This window comes from Anguilla rostrata, chromosome 18, assembly GCF_018555375.3.
Source record: "Anguilla rostrata isolate EN2019 chromosome 18, ASM1855537v3, whole genome shotgun sequence".
NCBI lineage: Eukaryota > Metazoa > Chordata > Actinopteri > Anguilliformes > Anguillidae > Anguilla > Anguilla rostrata.
Genome location: NC_057950.1, coordinates 17,260,955 through 17,282,368, shown reverse-complemented (window position 1 = coordinate 17,282,368; position 21,414 = coordinate 17,260,955). Strand labels below are relative to the sequence as shown.

Here is a 21,414-nt window from a genome sequence, read left to right as displayed (position 1 = left end):
TATGAAAGCATCTGGAGGTGGAGTTCCTGGGAGGGCCTGTGCCTGAGCCCATACCAGAATAATTGTATGCTAACTACACCATAGATTATTTTTCAGAGCAGGTCTGCCAATTATTTTAGAATGATGTGAAGGGAGATTTTTTACTACGCTATGCACATTTTAAGGGGATTTAGAAGCTTCTATCCTTCAATCAGTCCAGTAGCCTACATTGAGACTCACATACCTAGGTGGTGTACTTTCAGTCAAAGAGCATTGATCTTGTCTGCAGGTTGATCTCTAAAGAGATATGCAGGTGTCGTGAGTGTAAGTGTTTATATAAATCTGGGAAAGCATGCTCAGATCACATATGGCATGAGTGCTATACACTGCACAGTACATCCTGCCTCCGTCTCGTGGTTGGCTTCAAAACCAGTATGAGTGTGGGAGCTGCTGTAATCCCCCTCTGACTCAGTTCTTGATCATTCAGTCAAAGGTGTTATTTGTACAGGGAGTGAGATCGCTTTTGACATTAGGCTCAGTTAAAGGGGGTGGGGGGAGGGGTTGGGGCTGTGGACAGCACTCCCCTGTGCTCACAGCATGGGGGTGGAGACACATTGGCAAGGAGTGCTTCAATAGCATCGACTGCAATGTTCTGCCTGTGAGATTTATGGATTGAATCTTCAGGGACAGAAGAAGAAAAAAAAACGACCTTCGGAAGCTGAAGAACAATCCCACGGAACAATCCAGGCCTGTTTAGTGAAATGTCACAGCGATAATGGAAGGGAAGTGTTGAAAAGACAAAGAAATATCAGCTTAGGTGCAGGAGAGAGGTTGCATTTCAAGGGCCGAGGTGTTTTAATTTAAGGGCGATTCTGTGCCAGAGCCAAATATATCCTCACAAAGTTGGAGTGTGTTTACCCGTGGACACTCAATTAAAGAGCATTACTACTGCTGCTACCTTTGACCCAGGTCTCTCAAACAGAGGGTCATGGCCCACAGGTGGCTAATGGGATAGTGAAAAAATTACTCTTTGCACACATCAAACACTACACAAGTTAAATAAACTGTGCATGCAGTTGCTTTCTCACGGGTTAAAACATTTTTATTCCACATATCACAGGTGCCAGTATCCAGTCCTGGATGGCTGTAGTGTCTGTGGATTTCCTTCAGTTTCAACAAGTTTCATTTATGCCATTGATTGGCTAAAGGGTCGACATATCTTGTTGTGAAAGCCTTAATTTGCTTCACATTGACAGGAAACCACAAATAACTGTAGAAATTGAATATGCATGTCAAAATTTTAATAAGGGGCACATCACGTAAAATTGAGAATGTACACTTGCACACCTTCCTGAAGTTGACAGGAAGGGCAGCAGACCACGGATGAAGACATGGAGCTTGTTAGGTGTCATTAGCAAAGGCTTCATCATGGTCATTTAGTCATAACTGGTTGAGAAAAAAACCTCTGCATGTTTAAGAATTTAATGGAAGTAATGTAAGGTTTATTTATACATTATCTAAGAAGGAAAGCCAAAGGAATGCTTGGGCAAAGTCTTTGTTAATGCTAAAATGATAGGTGTTATTCTATAAAGCTTTTGTGACCTGACAAGTTTTCCTCTTTTGTTCTTCTCATACCCAAATCCAAAACCTTCAATCCCATTGAAAAATAATAATTAAAAACTCACAATCATTGTTCTGTTATACTGGGCTCTTCCTCAGAGACCGTAGAGCCCCAGTGTACTGGAGTCTGGGGGACGTGGGTGCTATTACTTTTGGGGAGGGGGGTCACTTCATCACCATGGGGGAGCAACAACCATCTGTCACTCCCAAAAGTGTAGTTAGATATGACAAGAAAGAGGGATGTCTCCAGTTCTTCTTGTTCCAGTTTTTAATAATGTAGTAATCTGGCAGATGCTTTATAGCACGGGTGGCCAACAAAGGCCAATCCATTTCAGGATTTCGAGCCAACTTCTCCTCTTAATTGTTTAATTACCTCGATCTGACGTGTGTAAGCACCAGCTACAGCCACAGGCTGGAAATGTATCCTAAAGATTTTACTGTGTTCCAGAACAGGAGTGAACTAGTGTAGTTTATTTAGGTGTGAGAAAACTACAAGTAAGGTAACTGGTTGAAATAAATACAGCACGCAGACCAGCCCTCCAGGCCAAGAGTTTTGCACCCCTGCTTTATGGCTAAAAACAACTTACTGTTTTACATACCCTTCTCCTGTATTCATCATTACTTAGGTTGGGGGGATTTTGCATCTGAAAGCTGACCCAAGTCTCCAAGCCTGAGATTTGAGGCTGCCAACATCTGTTGCCAACCTTCAGAACTCCAACATTCATTCGTCATTTAAAGAAACTGTTACTTACTACATTACTATATCCTAGGGGGAAAGGGGTTTGGCATTTCTGCCTGTCTGATTCACTGCTTCACCATCCCTCCCCTAGCTTTGGAGTCCCAACTCATTACACTGAAAGGGAAAATTGGGCAGCTCTGTGTGTTCACAGCCAGGCCAGACACCTGGTGGAAAGGAAAGTGGTTCCCTGAGGAGCCAGCTGAATAATGGTGTCGTTGGCATCATACTGAAGATTTTGGAGGATGCCCATTGCAGTGAAAGGAGAGAGCTCAATGAAGGGGAGAGGGTTTCCCAAGAGACCATACTGAATGGGGGATCTCTCTCACTCTCTGTCTCTTTGTCTCGGTCTGTCTATCCTCTCTCTTGTTCACTTACACACATGCACACAACATCATTTTGTAAAATCATTCAGTAAACCCATTCATAGATGATGGTAAGAGAGTAAGAATTTAAAAAGAGAAGAGATAGAAGAAAGAGAGTCATGGTGAGGCAGATGTGGAGAGTCCAGATCAGCCATGAAAACACAGATAATGCAGAGAGGTAAGGGATATTTCCAAAAAATCCTTTTCAAGGTAGATAACCAGTGCAGAGCACAGATGTTGTCCTCTCACACCATAAGATCCACTGCGCACCTGCAGTAAAACTTTACACATTATTAAACTGTGTTAAAAAAAGCTGCTTACATCAGCGCACGCTATTCATTAAAAATTGACAACATCTGTACAGTGGGTACCTACCAGGAGGGTGGGAGGGAGGAGGGGGAGGAGAGAGAGAGAGAGAGAGAGAGAGAGAGAGAGAGAGAGAAAGAGAGACAGAGAGAGATCAGCTCTGTGAAATTCCCTGTCCCACTCCAGATGGAAATGATAGTTTTGCAGAAGCAGATAAAGAATTATACTTTTGTCACCTGGGGGAGAGAATACCGTGCACAGAGGGGGTTGATTAAGTGTCTGTGTTTTACACTGGCAAACAAACTCCTGCTTAAACCCTTCCAGGTGATGGGCTTTCCTGGCCATTATAAGCCCTGGTGCTAGAATATTATTATCGATTTTATCTTGCGTTACGCTCTATTGAATGCATTGAATTGTTTTCTATAGCTTATAACAGGTTTCAGAGCCATTGTTGGGCAATAAAGTCATCATTTAGAGGGTGGAATTCTTTGCAAACAGGGAATAAATGTTTCCGACTCTAAATGAATCCCAGATTCAAATGACTTGGCCAGACTAATGTAGTTGTATTGCATTACAGCTCTGACCAGGGCTCATTGGTGATTGGAAAACCATAATCTAAAATCCCCCTACACATACAAAGGCATACATACATGCATAAAATAAGCACACAACACACAAGCATGCACACACAGGCATGCAAACACGTGCACATGCATATATATTCATGCAAACACAGCAACACATGCACGCATCCATGCTCAGATATACACATGCATGGATGCATGCAAACACAAACACACACATACTCACACACGCAAATGCACATGTGCATGCACACACACACAATCACACACACACAAACACACATTTGCATGCGCACACACACACACACGCAAACACACAAACGCACAAACGCACACACACACACACACACACACACAAAATATCCCAAGGGCAAAGCAGCTATAGCAGACTTTTGTAAGCATTATTCATTTTTCTTTCCTGTCTGCAGGCTTTCCCTCTCTCAGGCATGTTTTGATAGGAGGGGCTCCTCCCTGTGCCTCATTCCAGGAAAATGCTGAGTCAACTCCTGTCGGCACGAGCATACAGGCTGCAATCAGAAAATACCCTGAGAGGCAGGACTATTTATAGAACCAGATAACAACCAGAAAACCCATCATTTTTGCCTCCTGAAGCCTCCTAGGGCCCGTTTCTCTCCCCCAGTGGTCTATCTCTCAGGCCTCAAGACTGGTCTGAATGATCTCACCCCAGTCCAGACCAGCACACATTTCTGGGTTTTATTCTTTGAATAACAAATGGCTTCGGTAGAATGTAGAAAACTACCACGCCTCCATGACAGAATTAATGGCCATTTGTTGTCCCCAGGTTTACTAATGAACACCAGACTTGCATCACACTTATCCCCTGGTTATATAAAGGATTAAAAAATAGGAGCACAAGAAGGCACCTGTGTGCTCTCTCTTCTGTAATCTTTCATGCAGCCCATCGCTGGTATTGGGGGAGACTTAGCTTAATGAAATGGGGACCAATCCCATCCTTCTCTTTGGGTATGAAATAACCATCCTGTCTAATACACAGGGTTATTGTTGCGCTTTTCTCTCAAGTAACCAGTGACAGTAAATTCGTACCTCTTCACCTACAACTATGTCCTGTTAGGTTGTATAACAGCCACTGAGTACAGCCATTTTGATTATGGCATTGCAGGACAAAAATGCTGAACAAAAAGGCTTTTTGTTTTCCCTCAGGGCAATTTTCCAAAGGGAGTAATTATGTTTTTGGCAGTATTATAGGTGGGTAGATCTCTTTTTGGGCCTCATTTGAATAAGTCATTATGATATTTTAAGACAGCTAATGCCACTATTCCACTCCTTAAAATAGGCTGATGAAATGACATAGTATGCCTTCCATCAGTTTCAAAAGCAATGTAGTAAAAGCCCCACAGATTGTGTGTGTGTGTACACGTGTAAATGTCCAGTGTTTTATTCACTATCACCAACGAAGGTAACAGTATTGTAAGTCCCATGCTGTTATTGTTAGCACTTGCAAAAGCCCTTTAGTGTAAGTAACGTGCCAAAAACACCAGGCAGTAAAACTACAATGCACCATAAAGGGAGGCATTGTGCCACGACAACCATCTATATTGATATTTATAGTTTTTATTTTTAATACTACTATTTGGAAGATACTCAGTGGCAATACTGTTGGAACTGTGGGAAAAGAGGATTCTTTTAAATTCCCAATGAAATTATGCAGAACTGAGAACAGTCAAATATAAGGCACTGTTTATGCATGCTTTGCCATATGATGCCTGTACAAAAATATACTTTAAAAAAAGTTACAAATCCAGTTGTCACAATGCAGGCTAAATGGATTCCTTTTCTGTTCCTTAATTTAAAATTGTATTTATTTATTTTGCTGCCCTGGAGCAAAACACAGGTTTGTTTCTGTCTTTTACTCCTTCACCCCAGCATACAGTATATCAAACTCTTTGTCCAATGCTAAACCCTTCACTCGACTCCTATACAGCACCAAGCCATTTTGAAGACGGATTGTTTGGTTAGGTGAATGTTTCCGTCATTTCATTAATTAGGGTTCCAACCACTGAACATTCTGGAATCCTTTTGTTTTTGTTAGGGTTTCTTACCCTAGGGCTTAACATTTTATTTTAAATTTGTGCCTATCTTAATGGACAAATGAGGCAAATTGTGTGCAAAATATTGGCTTATGCAAACTGTTTTTCTGTCCAGACCCTCTTTAAGTAAAAAATGAAAAATCATTCATACATTAACAGCTCATTTAGCAAATTTGTTTTTTTTTAGAGAAATGTTCCAGATGACTTCTTATGAGCTTACATTATTCAGTTTTAATTAAAAAAAATTACCTGAAGCCACAAACTCACCAAGCCAAAACAAAAACAAAGCGACAAAAATTATTAAAATGCTATCAAAATAGCCAGTGCATTGCTAAAACAGTATTTCAGCTAACTGCTAAAATAATATTACAGCCAACTGACTTTATATCACTGATGCACCGAAGGAATGACAAGAGGTACGGCTAAGGCTCTGTAGACTCCAGCTCCCCATACATGACGTGATATGGTCTAAAGATTCTCTAATGCTGACGGGAAAGAATCTAGGCCGGAAGCATTCACTGCACATACTGATTTTACCAGACATCACTTGCATGCCAAGTGGCCAGAGAGTGCACACAATGTTCCACATGCCAAGTAGAAACAGCTGCATGGAACTATTGGCCTTTTTTTAAATTAATTTGAAGCAATTTCCACAATCGGATCTAGCTTCTGCAGTTTAACCCATGGGGAAATCTAGCTTTATCCATGCTACCTTGCTACTTTGTAAAAAAAAAAAAAAAAAATACTTTGCTACATGAAAGCTAATTGTTTTTCAAAGTAGTTAAACTACCACACGCTATTGGAAAATATAATTTAACTAGTAGCTCTGTTACTTGTAGTTCTGCTACTCCCCAACACTGTATTATTATTGCTGGAATTAGAATTAGGGTTATGTTTAGAAGCTATCAAAAAGTGTTAGCCCAAGGGTTAGTCATTGACTATGGGCAATTCATATGTTTTTCCAAGTGGAACATAATACTATAGTCATATATATTGTGCCAAATTCAAGAGGAGATTGTTGCTTAGAAATGAGGGTTTGGGTCAGAGCAAGGGTGATTTTGGGCAACGCAATTTTTTCCACTATTGGGACATAATACAGTGGGCTAGAAAGTGGGACTCATGAAATGTGTATTTCACAAAAAAATACATATTTCATCAGCCCCAGTTCTTGCTCACTTTGGTTTGTTTGTGGGGGGGGGGGGGGATACTTTGAAGGGGCAAACAATTGTTGGCCTGCAATATTCCCATAACAAGCACAATTTCAAGGTAGTCTCTTTCTTTGATCTTATGGTATGGCCTAGTCTATTGCACAACTGTCTGCTAGAGTAAGCACTGGCTATATTAATCTGGACCTGGAATGAAAATTTTCACCATGATGCACAGCAGTATAGCAGTAACACCCGAAAACACAATGAGAGGACGTTACGCCGCTTTGGTTTACTTCTGTTCCACAAACCTGACGCCTCAATGGCAAAGGCCCGGGTGGATGCATCATGCCTTAATAAGGTCCAAAAACAAATCTACAATCATCCATATTTTATTTATAGACTTAGGCTACATGATAATATATACGATGCTTTGAGGGATACCTTAACAAATGAGAGCAATTATATGCATTCTAATGAATAACAAAAACATCTTTAATAAGTGCAACATTTTTAAATACATTTTTTCTCAACTGAAAATATGTCAGTAACATGTTCATTTGTGACAACATTGCTGAGAAACAAAAATGTTTGCATTTGCAAAGTCTACTCTTAAAAAAAAAACAAAAAACAAAAAGGCTTACTAAATAATGTGTGTGTGTGTCTGTCTTTCCCAGACACACTTGCACTGTTCTGGACTGCACAAGTGATTGAATCAGTAGCAGCTAACCGTCTCCAATCACTGTTCACGATATTTACATAATCACAGAATTGGATCAGCCATGGCTCTTATTCCATGTACAAAAGCACAGGTAACAAGGTGAACTACTCCTCAAACCTGCTAGGTCTCGCTGAAAAGCTGTTGAATGAGTGGCATACACAATGTTTATGTGGAATAAGTATAAATCATGAGAACACAAAACTTGTTTTTTTTAGTGAACTTAAATGCCCTCCAGTGGGGCCATAACTTTGTATAGGACCCCATTTTTCAGCAAACGTCCACTTTATAAACATAATATATAATATACTGTAGTAGTGTTCTGTTAAAATTATTGTTGTTAGTACTTTTATGCATTCATTGATTAAGTGAGTTGTTGGTTTGCCTGGAGGGGGGGGGGGGGCAACAGCTATTTAAGGGCTGGGGTAGAGCTCCTCAGGGGACAGAGATGTGTTCAATCACTGTAGGTACAACATTGTATATAGGGTCTGACGTAGACATAGCATACTACTTTTGGTATTATTATTATTAGTTATTATTTTTTATTGTTTTTTTGGGGAAAAAAACTGCACTGTATATATTTTTCATGAGGTTAGCACCTGCTGTAAATAAACCACTGGTGTTCCTTGGTTGAGTCTTCGCTGTTTTAGAAAAGCTTCCAGCTGCCGGTGCATCCTAACAGTTACAGTCTTGTTTAATTCATTCTGTAACTTGATTGACTTAAAAGTAAACCTGTTGTGTGCACTTATTGTATGTCACTTTGGATAAAAGTTTCTGCCAAATAAATGTAATGTAATCTATTGCTGTTCAAGCAAACGTCTGCTGTACAAAATAATACTGTACTAAAGAGAGCATGGGATGGTCAGATAAACCGACCATGTTTTAAATGGATTCTTGTCGGATTGAATTGAAAATAGCTCCTGATCTAGCTAACAGCATTAGCTTGATTACGAGCAGAGGCATTTTGGATTACAGACGCATGTACATAGGCAGAGAAGCCCGTATTGCATATACTGAAAGTGAATGCAATGCAAGTACATTACAAATGGACATTTAAAACTTTTTACTGAACCATTTATTCGGTCATCTGAGGTACTGTCCTGAAAGCTGAAAGGGTATGCGCTTTTTTTCGTGCAAAAATAAACAAGACCGGGTAGCCGTAGAAAGTACAAAAATATGTTTTACGATGTGGGTTACTGTGCAATAAGCGATTGGGGGATAGGGAGGCTCTTTTTATTCTACTGCCATTTATTGCCCTGAGCACAGATAAGGGAACGGGTGGCGTTGTTGGCCAGAAAGGAGTCTGCTGCAGGCGCTGACCTTGAATTAAAAAAAATTAATTGTGGTTATTTGCTTTATTACCATTCTGTGGGAGCTAGAGCCCACACCACTCGACGGCAGGAGGGGTAGGGCTACACAGTTAATGCCAGATGTAGTGAACAAAAAAACAAAAATCCTAGATTTGTGTTCTTTTTCTATTCGAATGAATGAGAAATCGTATTTATTTAACAACTGTGCTAAAGATAAATCACAGATGAAACAAATGTACTGTCTTGCTGCACAGATGTGGAAGATCATGTTACCACATCAAGCTAGATATCCGTATTCATAACAGAATTACCCCAGCAATATTTGGCAAAGTAGTGCCACAAGCATTTTAAAATCACAATCACTGCTGCATCATATTTTATATGGACTCTATATGCACGTACTTAGAAGCCAAGATTTGCTGCTTTCAGCTTTTTTTGTGTAATTGTTTCTTCCCCCATGATGTCAGTGTTGCGGTTTCAGATTGAAACTCATGTTTGATTTCCAAGAGCTAAGAAACTGAATTACCTCTGGGCAGCCATCCACCATGCTCAACTAGCTTAACTATTTTTACGGCATGGTTAAAATTGTATATTCATTTTGAGGGCAGTGCAGCCTAGGATTCGTAAGTCAAACTTTCTGTGAAGAATAACCAAACTGTAGAATAAATATTTATCACAGGAGCACACAGCAGTTCAGTTGGCATGATTATCCCGTCCCCCAGAAAATTCACTTTCGCCTCTGATTTGAAAAATGACTATTATTTTCCATTCCATCTTACTTTAACAGATACTACTCTAAAGTCAGCAGTTGAATTGACTGGATGAAATGGCTCTTCAAATTAACACATGAAAGATTATTTTTTTATTTAAGAAGAAAATAACAGACCTTTAATCATGCCTCAGCAAGCTCTTCAAAAAGTATGTAAATGCTGAAACATCTGTTGGAGAATTAATTGCATGAGAGGGCAACACGAGCTGGCATCTCCACAGCACTCAGGCAGCTCTGTGAGCTTGTGCATCCCAGCTTACTTGTTACACATGCACGTGCGCGCACGCACGCACACGCACACACATACACGCGCGCGCACGCACACAGACACCGAGGGTGGCAATATAGCACAGAGGTGGAGGTCTATAAATATGCAAAAATATATTTTCTAAAAATGTCAAATAATACATTTAAAAAAAATGTATTTAACCTTTATTTACTCAGAGTACGTTCGCTGAGCATGGATGCTCTTTTGCAGCAACGCCCTGCTTCACACTCATACACATTCACACCTGGGAGCTGCCCAGTACAACCACAATCTTCTATTGTTGGCCACTGAGCAGCTCCACTGGAGGGAGAGAACATTTTTTAGCCAATTAAATCAGGGGATGATTAGGTGGCAAGTTTTTGCGAGAGCCAGATCTGGGATTTTAGCCAGGACACCGGGGAACCCCCTACTCTTTGCGAATAGTGTCATGGGATCTTTAATGACCACAGTGAGTCAGGACCTCGGTTTAACGTCTCATCCGAAAGACAGCATCTCCTACAGCACAGTATCCCCGTCACTGCATTGGGGAATTGGGTTTTTGCCCCCTGATGGCCCACCAACACCACTTCCAGCAGCAACTCAGTATTCCCTGGTGGTCACCCATCCAAGTACTAACCAAGCCCACACTTGCTTAGCTTCAGCCAGTCAGCAGGAGCAGAGTGCGTGGTGGTATGGTTGCTGGCTAAATCATAAATATATCAGAAAAACGTTCTCGCATATAAAAACATATGCTCTAAATCTGTCAGAATGCCAAAATAAAATTGTGAGAATATTATATTTCTCTAAACTATACATAGAGGCTCAATATTTGGTCTGGGAACATACAGACGTGAGTGTTTGGGATTATGTAGACAACATCCTGAGTCTGGCGGATCCAGTGACGTCTTGTAACAACAGGGTATTGGAACCAGTCAGGGAGAAGGTAACACTTCACCCTCCAGGATAACTTGATGCAAATTTACCAGTTAGAATTGTATAAAAATGAAAAAAAATTAAAATGAGTGTTCCTTGAACATTTTGTAACCTTACATTATGTTCCCAAGCCCAGCTGCATGAACTAAACCTTCCTGTCATTTTGTTACACATCAGCCTCTTCATTAATGAAAATTTTCAACAAAGATTTTCTCCCATGCAACATTTATGGATTGTCTAAAATGATGTTGACCTGAGGCATTACAACTAAATGTTTACCAGTACGTTTCACAGAAGCTAACAAGGCCATGTTATGACGCAGCACTTCAAATCCTCATTTTCTCATGTATCTTGGTCCAGTGGACCCCTTCATCTGTGGACCAGTTACCTGACAGCAGTAGCCAGGATCCATTGCTCGCTGGTGGTGCCTTTGGAAGTCTTGTGCTATCACAACAGCTATCACTGCATATGGAGGGGAAAAAAATCCAACAACATCACTCTGTCTTCAATTTTCTTTTTCTTTTTTTTGGCTAGCAGGTTTTTTTTTTTAAATTATGATTTGTTATAATAAGCTTTAACTGTAATATCTAATCACAGGATTTTGGAGCAGCAATGTATGGTTGGTAATCGGGATTATTCAGCAGTAATACAATATCAGAGATTTTGTAATAATAAAGCTTCTATATTTAATGATTACAGTCTGTTACCACTAATCAGGTTCTCTATCAGTGTTTTAAAATAACTTATTTACCAGGGTTTTTGAACTGCAATACCAGTACTTCTTGTTTTTTTTAAAAACTGAATATAAGGTTAATTAGCAGAGTTTTTGAACTGTAGGACCGTATTAATCAGGGCCTTTTAACTGTAATAGTTTGGTCTTAATATTTTCTGGAAAAAAGCAGGCCATTTAGTTTCATTCACAATGAAAATAAGAGCACTACCAGGATCCTGTGCAACACCAAAACTCGTCTTTATTGAAAAAAAAAAAAACAAAATAAAAAAATAAAAGGAACAGAAATAAGTTTTTTTTTTAGGGCATTACAGAAACAAGATTGTTCACCATGTTTCTCAGGTCAGTTAAATACCAGACTCATTCGTCCATCACAGCTTACATTTACACGCTACCCAGAGGCCCTTTGGGTACATCATCAATGAGGATTGCACAATAGATATGCACTACATGGGCCAAGAGTGTGCACTAGATGTGTGGGATTTCTGGGCAGAGACCAAACAAGTTGCATGATCGTTACATAAAGTCCCTGGAACATGTCATTGCTGCAACATGGCAAAAGCAGCCTGAGAGCACTGTGCATTGGTGCTGGAGTTTTTCCGTGACTCAAAGCGAGGGTCTGAGGATTGGCTTCCGTCTGCTCTCTCCTTCTTAATCCGCCATTGTCTAGGGACATTCATATTTATGTGTCTGTTACTCCATCATTGGTGTTAACCTATCGAGAGCAAGACTAAGAGGTGAGCTGGGTGAATGGCTAAAATTAATAGAGCATACTCTCTGTACTGCTTCATGGGTAATCCTGTGTCTACAGCAAGAGGCTGCAGGGAGTGGAGGAGACACCAGACCTCTATTTCCTGTGCAAAATCAGACAATTAGAATGTGATCTCGGATAGCTGAGGTGATACGTCTGTGGTGGAGATGCTGCAACCAATCAGGTAACTTCACATGTTTTCACAAGCCAATCGCCAATGATAAGTGCCCACCCCAGCGACTGGGCCCCACCCCTAAAGAGTGCCTCATCTCTTTACACTGGGCCCCAACACACAGTCTGGCCCCACCCTACAGAGACCGCTTCAAACACAGTTCCTGCGCTGGCAACAGTTCTGTAGCAGGGTAAACTACAGAGGTGATCAGGGACTGTGAAGCACACACTGTCAGGAGGAGGGAATGTTAATGTGCATGACTGAAACACACACGTGCGCACACACACACACACACACACACACACACACACACTAAACTAAGCTATTCTATTCTGAGACCCATTTTTATCTCCTCCTGCAACAGAGGAACAACTAGAAATGGTAAATGTTGTGAATTGATTGGGGTTTTTTTATGCATGTATATGTGCAGATGAGTCTGGCAGGCATTCGCCGACAGAATAAATCCAGCACAGACTCGGGGACAGATGGCATGGACAGTGCCTATGGTGCATCAGAGTGTTTCTAAAGTGAGGGAGCCAAATTTTATCACCCAGCTGTAGCAGTATGCTTAGCCAGCCCCATTCACACTGGCACATTCCTGCAGATCGTTTTATTGCTACTACTGCTGAAGGAAGAGGGGGAGAGGAGGACAATGTACAGGAGGGAAAAGGGAGAGAGGAGCGGGAGTGGGAGAAAAAAGAAAAAGGAGAAAAGAAAAATAAACAGCGCAGGGGAGAGAGATGGGGTTGCTCTTAGCTTTCCATACCAACATTTAATATCAAATTATTATTTCTGAGACTGTAATTTCATCCCACATTGTTTCACAGTGCAGGGTGGGGGTCAGTTTGGCCGTGTGGCACAATCTGATTGGCCCTCTCGCCACACTGAAAGCTCTGATGGTGTACTCAGCAAGCAGGGGGGCCTTCAGGCTCAAACAGGAACTGGACCTCAACGGCTACTCTTGCACCCTCTGATGCCTTTAAGACAGTGATGTTGTTCTCTTATAGTCTGGCTCTGTCTGCACTCTGGCTGGAAGTGTGGACCACTGCCTTTCTGTACAAGAAGAACAGAGTATGTCAGGGGGGAATCAGGCAAGCCAAAAAAAAATCTCTGTCAGTGTCTCAATGTCAGTGTATGCCCAGTGGAAAAATCCTGTGTAAAATTTGATGTGAAAAGAAGCAAACAAACAAACACTCGCATACACAGTCTCTGCACCCATACATGCACTCTCGCTCACTCACTCTCACTCACACACACACACACACACACACACACACACACAATTAGGAGAGTCACGAAACTCGTGAGGGGACTCAGTGTAGGCTAAAGCATCATTAGGGCCATGTTGTCATGCTCGATTAGTTCAGCCGGAAGGCCCTAAAGTTTTTATTCACTTTACAGAGCCCTACTGGCCTTGTGTAATTTTACAGGTGCTAGTTCTGGTGAACTAAACAGTAAGTAAATAGTTGGCAGAGTTTGGCAGACAGTGTTCATCTCCTGACTCCTGGAATGCAGTAAGACTTTCACGGTGGGTGTAAAGTACAGAGTAGCTCTTTTAGGAGCTGCCATCAGAACAATAAATGATATAAACATTAAAGGAGAAAACAAGGACATCAGTCCCACACAGGTTAACTGGTACAGTGAACATTTCATACAGCCCCAATACCTGTGGATCACCCATAAAACAGTGACTGCTCTTCAACTGTTTCAGCAAGGAAAACAAGGAACCTCTGAACATACAGAGCTACTGTAACACAGAATATATTCTGAGCTTGTTTTAAGATACTCAAGGAGTAAAGATTGAGAACCTTTGGAGGAAGCAGTGAGATGGAACACACAGCTGTGTCTCTAGCCATCCCATGTCCTCTTTTTTAAAAATCCCCAGAGAACAATATGAAGCTGAACTATAAAGATTGTTAACGAGTCCAGGTTGTGTGGTTAGAACCTCTTTTTCAATTTTGGGCTGACGTTCACTAATGTTAATCTTTACATGCACCAATCTTGGGGGTGGGGGTAGAAGGTTACAGGTTACAGTAACGATACAAAACATGGGAGTTTTTTTTTTTTTTTTTTTTACTCCTTCCATCTGTTTTTTTTTCTCTACCAAAAATTGGCTTTTAAGCTTTTAACAAAACAGAAAAGGGGAGTCTTGATGCAAATTCACCACATGGACACAACCCACCCATCCTACCCCACCTCTTCCTAAACCAATCCCCCAAGAAAAGCACTTGATTGACACCTTTCACCTTCCAAAAAACAAAACAAAATCTCCTCCACATGCTCATGCCATTGTACCACAGAACCTCCTGTTAGACAACTATTCTTTCTCCAAACTGGACACCATCACATCATCATCACATCCTTCCATACTCTTCCCCCAGAGCCCTGCCCTCAAACTGCAGTAATGTCACCACCTTACTGCTGTAGTCTCTGTACTCCTGCACAGGCGTGTGTTTGTGTGTGTGTGTGTCTGGATGGGTGAGCAATATTCATTCTTCATGCCTGCCAAATCTGCCCAAAAACACTTTTTTTTTTTAAAATTCCAGTCTCACGTGAGAAAATAACAGGAGCTGAACTGACCCGAGCCATCGTATGTGGGCGGCTGCCCATAGAACAGAGCTAATGTGCTGCTCTTTAGGAGTCAGTGCAGCACGGGCATCCCGCTGAAGGAGCTCCTTTGTCTGGGGGCGTTTAGTCCCTCTTTCCCCTTAGTCCGTGTCAGTGGATAACGGCGTGGGATTCCCAAGGCAGAGTCCGATGCTTCCATTGGCCAGAAACACAGTGAACGCACAATCTACCCACCGCTAATCAGTCGAATGTCAAATTTCCCCCGTCCTCCAGTCAGGTCAACGCACAGACCTGGCATTTGGGGAGGAGGAGGGAGGAGTCTGTACAGCTGTGCTCCAAGGCTGAAAGATGTGAAGGAGCTGGTCCAACAGAAAAGTTACATCAGATTCTTCCATTTACTTGGTCACGTTTTGTTTCATATATATATATAAATACATATATATATATATATATATATATATATATATATATATATATATGTATATTTTTTTACACTTAAAAACACAATGGAGATGACAGACTATTTGGTTTTTCTAAGTAGAAGCTTGTCATTTAAATAAATGCATATAAATAATTTCTCTTCTTTTTTGATACATTTTAAACTCTCACTCACCGTTCCTTCTTTTAACTCTTCCAAAATGTATGCACATTGTGTTTTTGTTTTCTTTGTTATTATTTATTTTTTTTAAATAACTCAGTTATTTTTAAAGTTGCTTTTTTCACGTCATCTCCTCCCTGAAAAAATCTCTGCAGTCTTGGTTTCAAGAAACACAGGGGGCTGATTGGTCCAATCACAAAGAAGGGCCACACCTCCCCTCACTCGCAGGGCTGGGCGGAGTCTCTGTGTGGTTCTCTGCTGGGATTCACCAATCGGGTCTCGGGTGGCCCACTCAGGGCCAACCCCCCGACTTCGCCCCCAGTGAGTGACAGAAAGCAGGCAGTCTCCCTGGCAGCTGTGTGGATGGAGCCTGTGTCGTCCTGCTTCCTGTGGGCATGCGCTAGCTCTCTCAGCTGCTGGTGCGCTTCATCCAATAGCAACGCCACTGCTTCCTGCTGCTCTGCCCCTTTAGACTGTGAGGAGGAGGATGAGGAGGAGGTGGAGGCAGGGGAGGAGGAAGAGCGCTGACACGCGTCAGAGGGGCCACCCCCCGTCCCGCCGCTGGCCGTTTGCATACAGGAAGTGTCGTCGTAGTGTCCCTGGACGGAGGGGATGATGGGAACAGAGCAGGTGCGGTAGGGCGGGGGGGAGGCAGAGCAGCGGAGGGGAGCGCACCTGAAGCCCCCGGGGGCCGCCCTGGCCACGCCTCCATCGAGTCGGCTGCACGGCACCTGGGCCAGGCCCCCCTGCGAGGCGCGTCCAGCACACAAGGGGCGTTGCATATTTAAATAGGAGTCCTGCCGCGGGTCACAGATGGTCCCTTCAGAGTGGTGCCTACAAAGGGGAGAGGAGAAAACGGAGGCGTTAGGGTGTGGTACATTACCTCACACACAGAGATGGAGACGCTTCTCTCCCTGAGGGTTAGAGGTCAGAGGTCATTGCTGAGGGCTTTTCAGAGGGCCTGTTCCATACAGGCGATGTCCATCAGACACGTAGGAGTAAGCACTGCCTCAGTGATGACGCCTTCCAGCAGCAATTGTGCACTAATGCCAATCACCTGGTGCCCAGCACTGCTTATTGTTGAAAAAAACAAAAAAAAAACATTTTATGTAAATTGCCTTGCTGATGATGATTAAAAAAAATCTCATTCAAAATCTCACAAGAATAACATGTACTTAATATCATAACATTTATTACCACTGGTTCTTTATGAATTTGTATTAAAAAAAGATTTTTATTGTGCATGGTCTTTAATCTGTCTTTTCTTTCTCTCTTCCAGATTCTTTATTTCAAGCCCCGGGGACTGATTGGTTGCACCCTGATGACACTTGCCATTCCCTCGCTCCATAATATTGACAAAGCAATGTATGTTATCTGTATTGTACATGTGTATAAACAACTGCACAGACATCTCCTTAACACATATGGCTAGTAGAACATATGCTGACACTGTACATACACATAAAGACCTGGGCATATTCACTATTTTTGATGGTATATGAATAATATATAATTTGTCTTCTAAGAGATGATAGGGCCAGGAAAGTATGTTTGATGAGGTGTGTTTACCCCTGGCTGTCAGCTGAATAGCCCATTATCACATTATAATGAGGCTTGCCATACTGTAGTACTGTAGGATTTCTGCCATTTTGAAAGATGGATATATTCTCATGAGAATTTGAAGGTCAATTTGTTGGCCACCAAACAAATTTCAGCTTTAAACCATACAATAATATGCAATTGAGCATAACAGAATCCCAGATTGTACAACCAATGCCAAATGTGTTACTCATAGGCATGCCAGATTTCCATAACGGCGGACCTCATTAAAATATCGCTCCAACAGCCAGAAGAACTTTCAGAATATACCACATGTTTTTGATGTTGAGTAAAACGTGTTCACAAGAACAAGGCACCAATCTGACAGGTGATTACACAAAGTCTTTGGGATGCCCTTGCCTTTATGATTATAAAATGTGACAACTATAAACCAATCAAACTTCACATGTACAAGGCCAGAAGGATCCCTATTGGTCAAATCTAGGGGACACTGAAGAGGCCAAACGGCTCTATTAACTCATCTAAGGAAAAAAACAGGCTTGGTCTAATCTGTATAAGCAAATCTATGATATTAGCTTTAATTGTGCAGCAAACTGAAGCATTGACTCCGTTTCCAAGAGTGCATCTCTCACCCAGTTGGGCTTAAAATTTGAAAGGAAAAAAGGAATCCTATTTAATACAAGTGCAAACAAACCACTATCATAAAAGACAGCTCTGCTCTCTGTGTGTGATCTATGCTGAAAACTTAGTAAGTTATTCCTCTTGCTGCTTGCATTTGCCCCCCTAGCTTCCTGCTTGGAACAACAGCCTTTGTTATTACTTATTTAGAAAACTGTTATCTTGAGCAGCTTAAACAGAAGCCATCATAACAAGACTGACATATTACCTGTCATACCCACAGAAAGATAAAAGGCTTCAGTTATACACAGCCAACAAAAGCTATTAAAAAGCATATTCTGTTCTGTTCTGTTCTGTTCTTAACTCTGTTCACTTCTCCATGGCAGATCTTCCCTGATTAATACACACATTATTACCAGGCGGTCTGATTTATTCAGAATCGCTAGGCATTTTGCCCTGCTTAAGAATGCTTAATAATTTACCACTATTCTGTCCTGAGAATGGCTCTTGTATGTGATTTTCTCTGAGCAATTGTGTTAGTGAAAAAGAATGTAATTCACCCAATCAATTTTTTGCGCATACAACCTTCCTCATTAGTTGTACTGTTTATTTTATAGCTCTTTGTTCATCTTTCTCAATGGTGTGACTAATTTTCTAGGACATTGTATATATTTATTATATATGAAGAGCAGTCTGTAAGTATTTGGACAGTGACTTCATTTTTGCTGTTTTGGCTCCATACTCCAGCACATTGGATTTGAAATGAAACAGGGAATATGATTTAACAGCCTAAATGACAATTCAAAACAAATTCTGAAGATTGACAAGTGTGTCTGGCAGGTGGGTTGTCTCGGATCAATAATGACGGCATAAAGAATTGTTGAGAAATGGAATAGGGTTTGTATGTTTTGTATGCGGTTTTGGGTTCTGTGTTGGGTTTGTACTGCTTGCTTGCTGGAGAGTTGCGAGATGATTTTCTGTGCTTGACACATGCTGTCTGTTTGCTCGTCCCTGATTAATGATCTGCAGGGCTAAGGTTTCAGTGGAGGTGAAACTGGGGAAGATTCTCTCAACAAGTAATCTTTTTGTAATTATATCTAATCCTTGACATGGACCAGCGCCTTTCATTATATCAATATTTAACTTTGAGTTCCATCTCCCGTAATGGCCTAATCAGTGGTTTAAGCCTCTATTTGAGCTTTGTAATCCAGGAAATTACGCATCTCAGAAAAGTTCCTGAAAGAGACTAAATATACGTCCAGCTCTATGTGTGAAGGGGGAATCAAGAGAAATGGTGTTACTTTTAAGTCTTTCAAAAGCAATGGAGGTAGACGTGGTTGGATGGGGGGCCAAAGAAGTGGAGTATTTTAAAGGATAACAGAACCTCCCCCCCCCCCACCCCCACCCAATGAGTCATTCAGCTGCTCTGCGGTAGCAGAGAGATGGATTTCTGGCACTCTCTGTAAATTGCATGCAAATTAATTATGGGCATCTTATTAAGCCGTTTTAGTGAAAGTAGCGATTAGCTAAGGTCATACTGTGTGGCCTCGCTGGGACTGTATCCAGGTTAAAATGCGCAGATGGTACCATGCTAACCAGCACCATCTTTCTCCCAGTAGAAGAGAGATGAATCCTGGGCATCCTGCTTTCTTTCACATTCAGAGCTGCCAGTCAGAACTCTACTACACAATTTTACGATAATGAATCCAGTGCACGTCTGTATTTGATATTATGCCCCAATTAGCTGAACTGTGTGTATATTTGTATGTATACACACACATGAATGAATGCACGCACACAGATACGTGCACACACGCACACACACGCACACCCTGTAGTCCACTGAGATATGGATGTTAATCGTATATAGATACAGTTAACTGCAAAAGTACTGGGCCAGTGATGTAATTTTTTTAGCTTTGGCTTTGTACTTGAGGCATTGGATCTGAAATAAAACAATGAATATGAAGTTAAAATGCAGACTGTCAGCTTTAATTTGTGGGTATATACATTCATATCAGGTGATCTGTGTAGGACTTACAGCCCTTTTTTACATAGCTCCCCCAATTTAAGGGGTAGAAATGAAATTGGACAAATATAAACTGAAATAAAGTAATCATATTTGATACTTGGTTGAAAATACTTTTCATTCGATGACTTCCAATAATCTGCAACCCATAGACATCTTCCCTGGTGATGCTCAGCCAGGCCTGTACTGCAGCCATCTTCAGTGTCTGTGTGTTTATAGGGCATTTTGCCTCCAGTTTTTTCTTCAGCAAGTCAAAAACATGTTCAATTGAATTCACGACGGGAGCAAATCCTTGGTTGCTTTAGCAGTATGTTTTGGGTCATTGTTGCTAGGTGAAGCACCATGCAATGAGTTTTGAGGCATTTGGTTGGATCTGAGCAGATAAGATGTTTCTGCATACTTCAGAATTTACCCTGCTGTTGCTATCGGCAGTCACTGAAGACAAGTGAGCCTGTTCCAGAGGTAGCCATACATGAGTTGCAGTACCAGGTGTTTTTATTGTAGCAAGGCTTATGCTACTATATATTTAGATTTCCAAAAACCATTTGATAAGGTACTACAAGAGAGACTCATTATCAAAATGAAGACAGTAGCAATTATAGTAGAAAGGACATATTTCAGAGTGGGTTGAAAACTGGCCACAGGGTAGAACACAGAGAGTAATAGTAGGAGGGATCTTATCAGAGGTACTGTGGGAAGTGGAGTCCCACAAGAATTGGTGCTGGGACTACTGCTCTTCTACATTTACATAAACAACCTTGACAGGAACATTCAAAGTACATTAGTTAAATTTGCAGACGATACAAAACTGGGAGGTTTAGCAGTTAGGAATCTACTAAAGTAATCCAAGCAGATTCAAATAGAATCCAGAAGTGGGCAGAAACCTGTCAAATTAAATTAAATATAGCTAAATGTAAAGTTACACGTGGGAAATGCTACACAAGGTAAATAAAAAAGTAGGCAGGACTATTTTATGGGAGGAACATACAGTAATTGGAATTTGCTCAATCTGAAAAAAAAAGACTTGGGAGTAACTGTAGATCAAAGTCTCTCTATATCACTGTGCTGTAGCAGTAAAAAACAGGCTAACAGAATGCTGGGATGTATAGCCAAAAGTATTGAGTATAACTCCAAGGACGCTAAACTAATCTTACACAATACCTTTACAGACCACCCTTAGAATATTGTGTGCGGCTCTGGGCACCATACTAAAAGAAAGATAAAGGTTCAAAGAAGGGCAACTAAATTGGTTCCTGGTATGAAAGATATGAGGAAACACTTAAGATGGTTAATTTCATCACGTTTAGTAAGATTGATTGAGGCCTTTAAATTCATAAAAGCAGTTAACAAAGTGAACAACAAGAGATTCTTTAGAGTGAGTTCTGTTAGTAAAACAGGCAAAAAAAAAAAAAAAAAATAATAGCAAAGGGTAAAAACCATACAGACATTAGTATTTTTTTCACACAGTAGTCACTCTGGAACGGTACTTAATTTGACGGAAATCATATCTAACTTAAGTTTAAAAAAGAAAACACAAATAAACTCATGATTTTGACCTACAGTGTAAGGAAAATAGGTACTAAAGCTTCAAGAAATATGGCAAAGAA

The 21,414-nt window shown here is 41.1% G+C and overlaps 1 protein-coding gene across 2 annotated transcripts in view; it reads right to left on the bottom strand.

The window, feature by feature from the left end:
• Window positions 1-11,732: 11,732 nt before the first annotated feature.
• LOC135245005 (pro-neuregulin-3, membrane-bound isoform) overlaps window positions 11,733-21,414 on the bottom strand; it is a 357,506-nt gene continuing 347,824 nt past the window's right edge. For both annotated transcript variants that reach the window (XM_064317746.1, XM_064317748.1), the window contains one exon: window positions 11,733-16,434. In XM_064317746.1, the coding sequence (XP_064173816.1) occupies window positions 15,819-16,434 (616 nt within the window). In that variant the 3' untranslated portion in view covers window positions 11,733-15,818. The remainder of the gene's footprint in view (window positions 16,435-21,414) is intronic.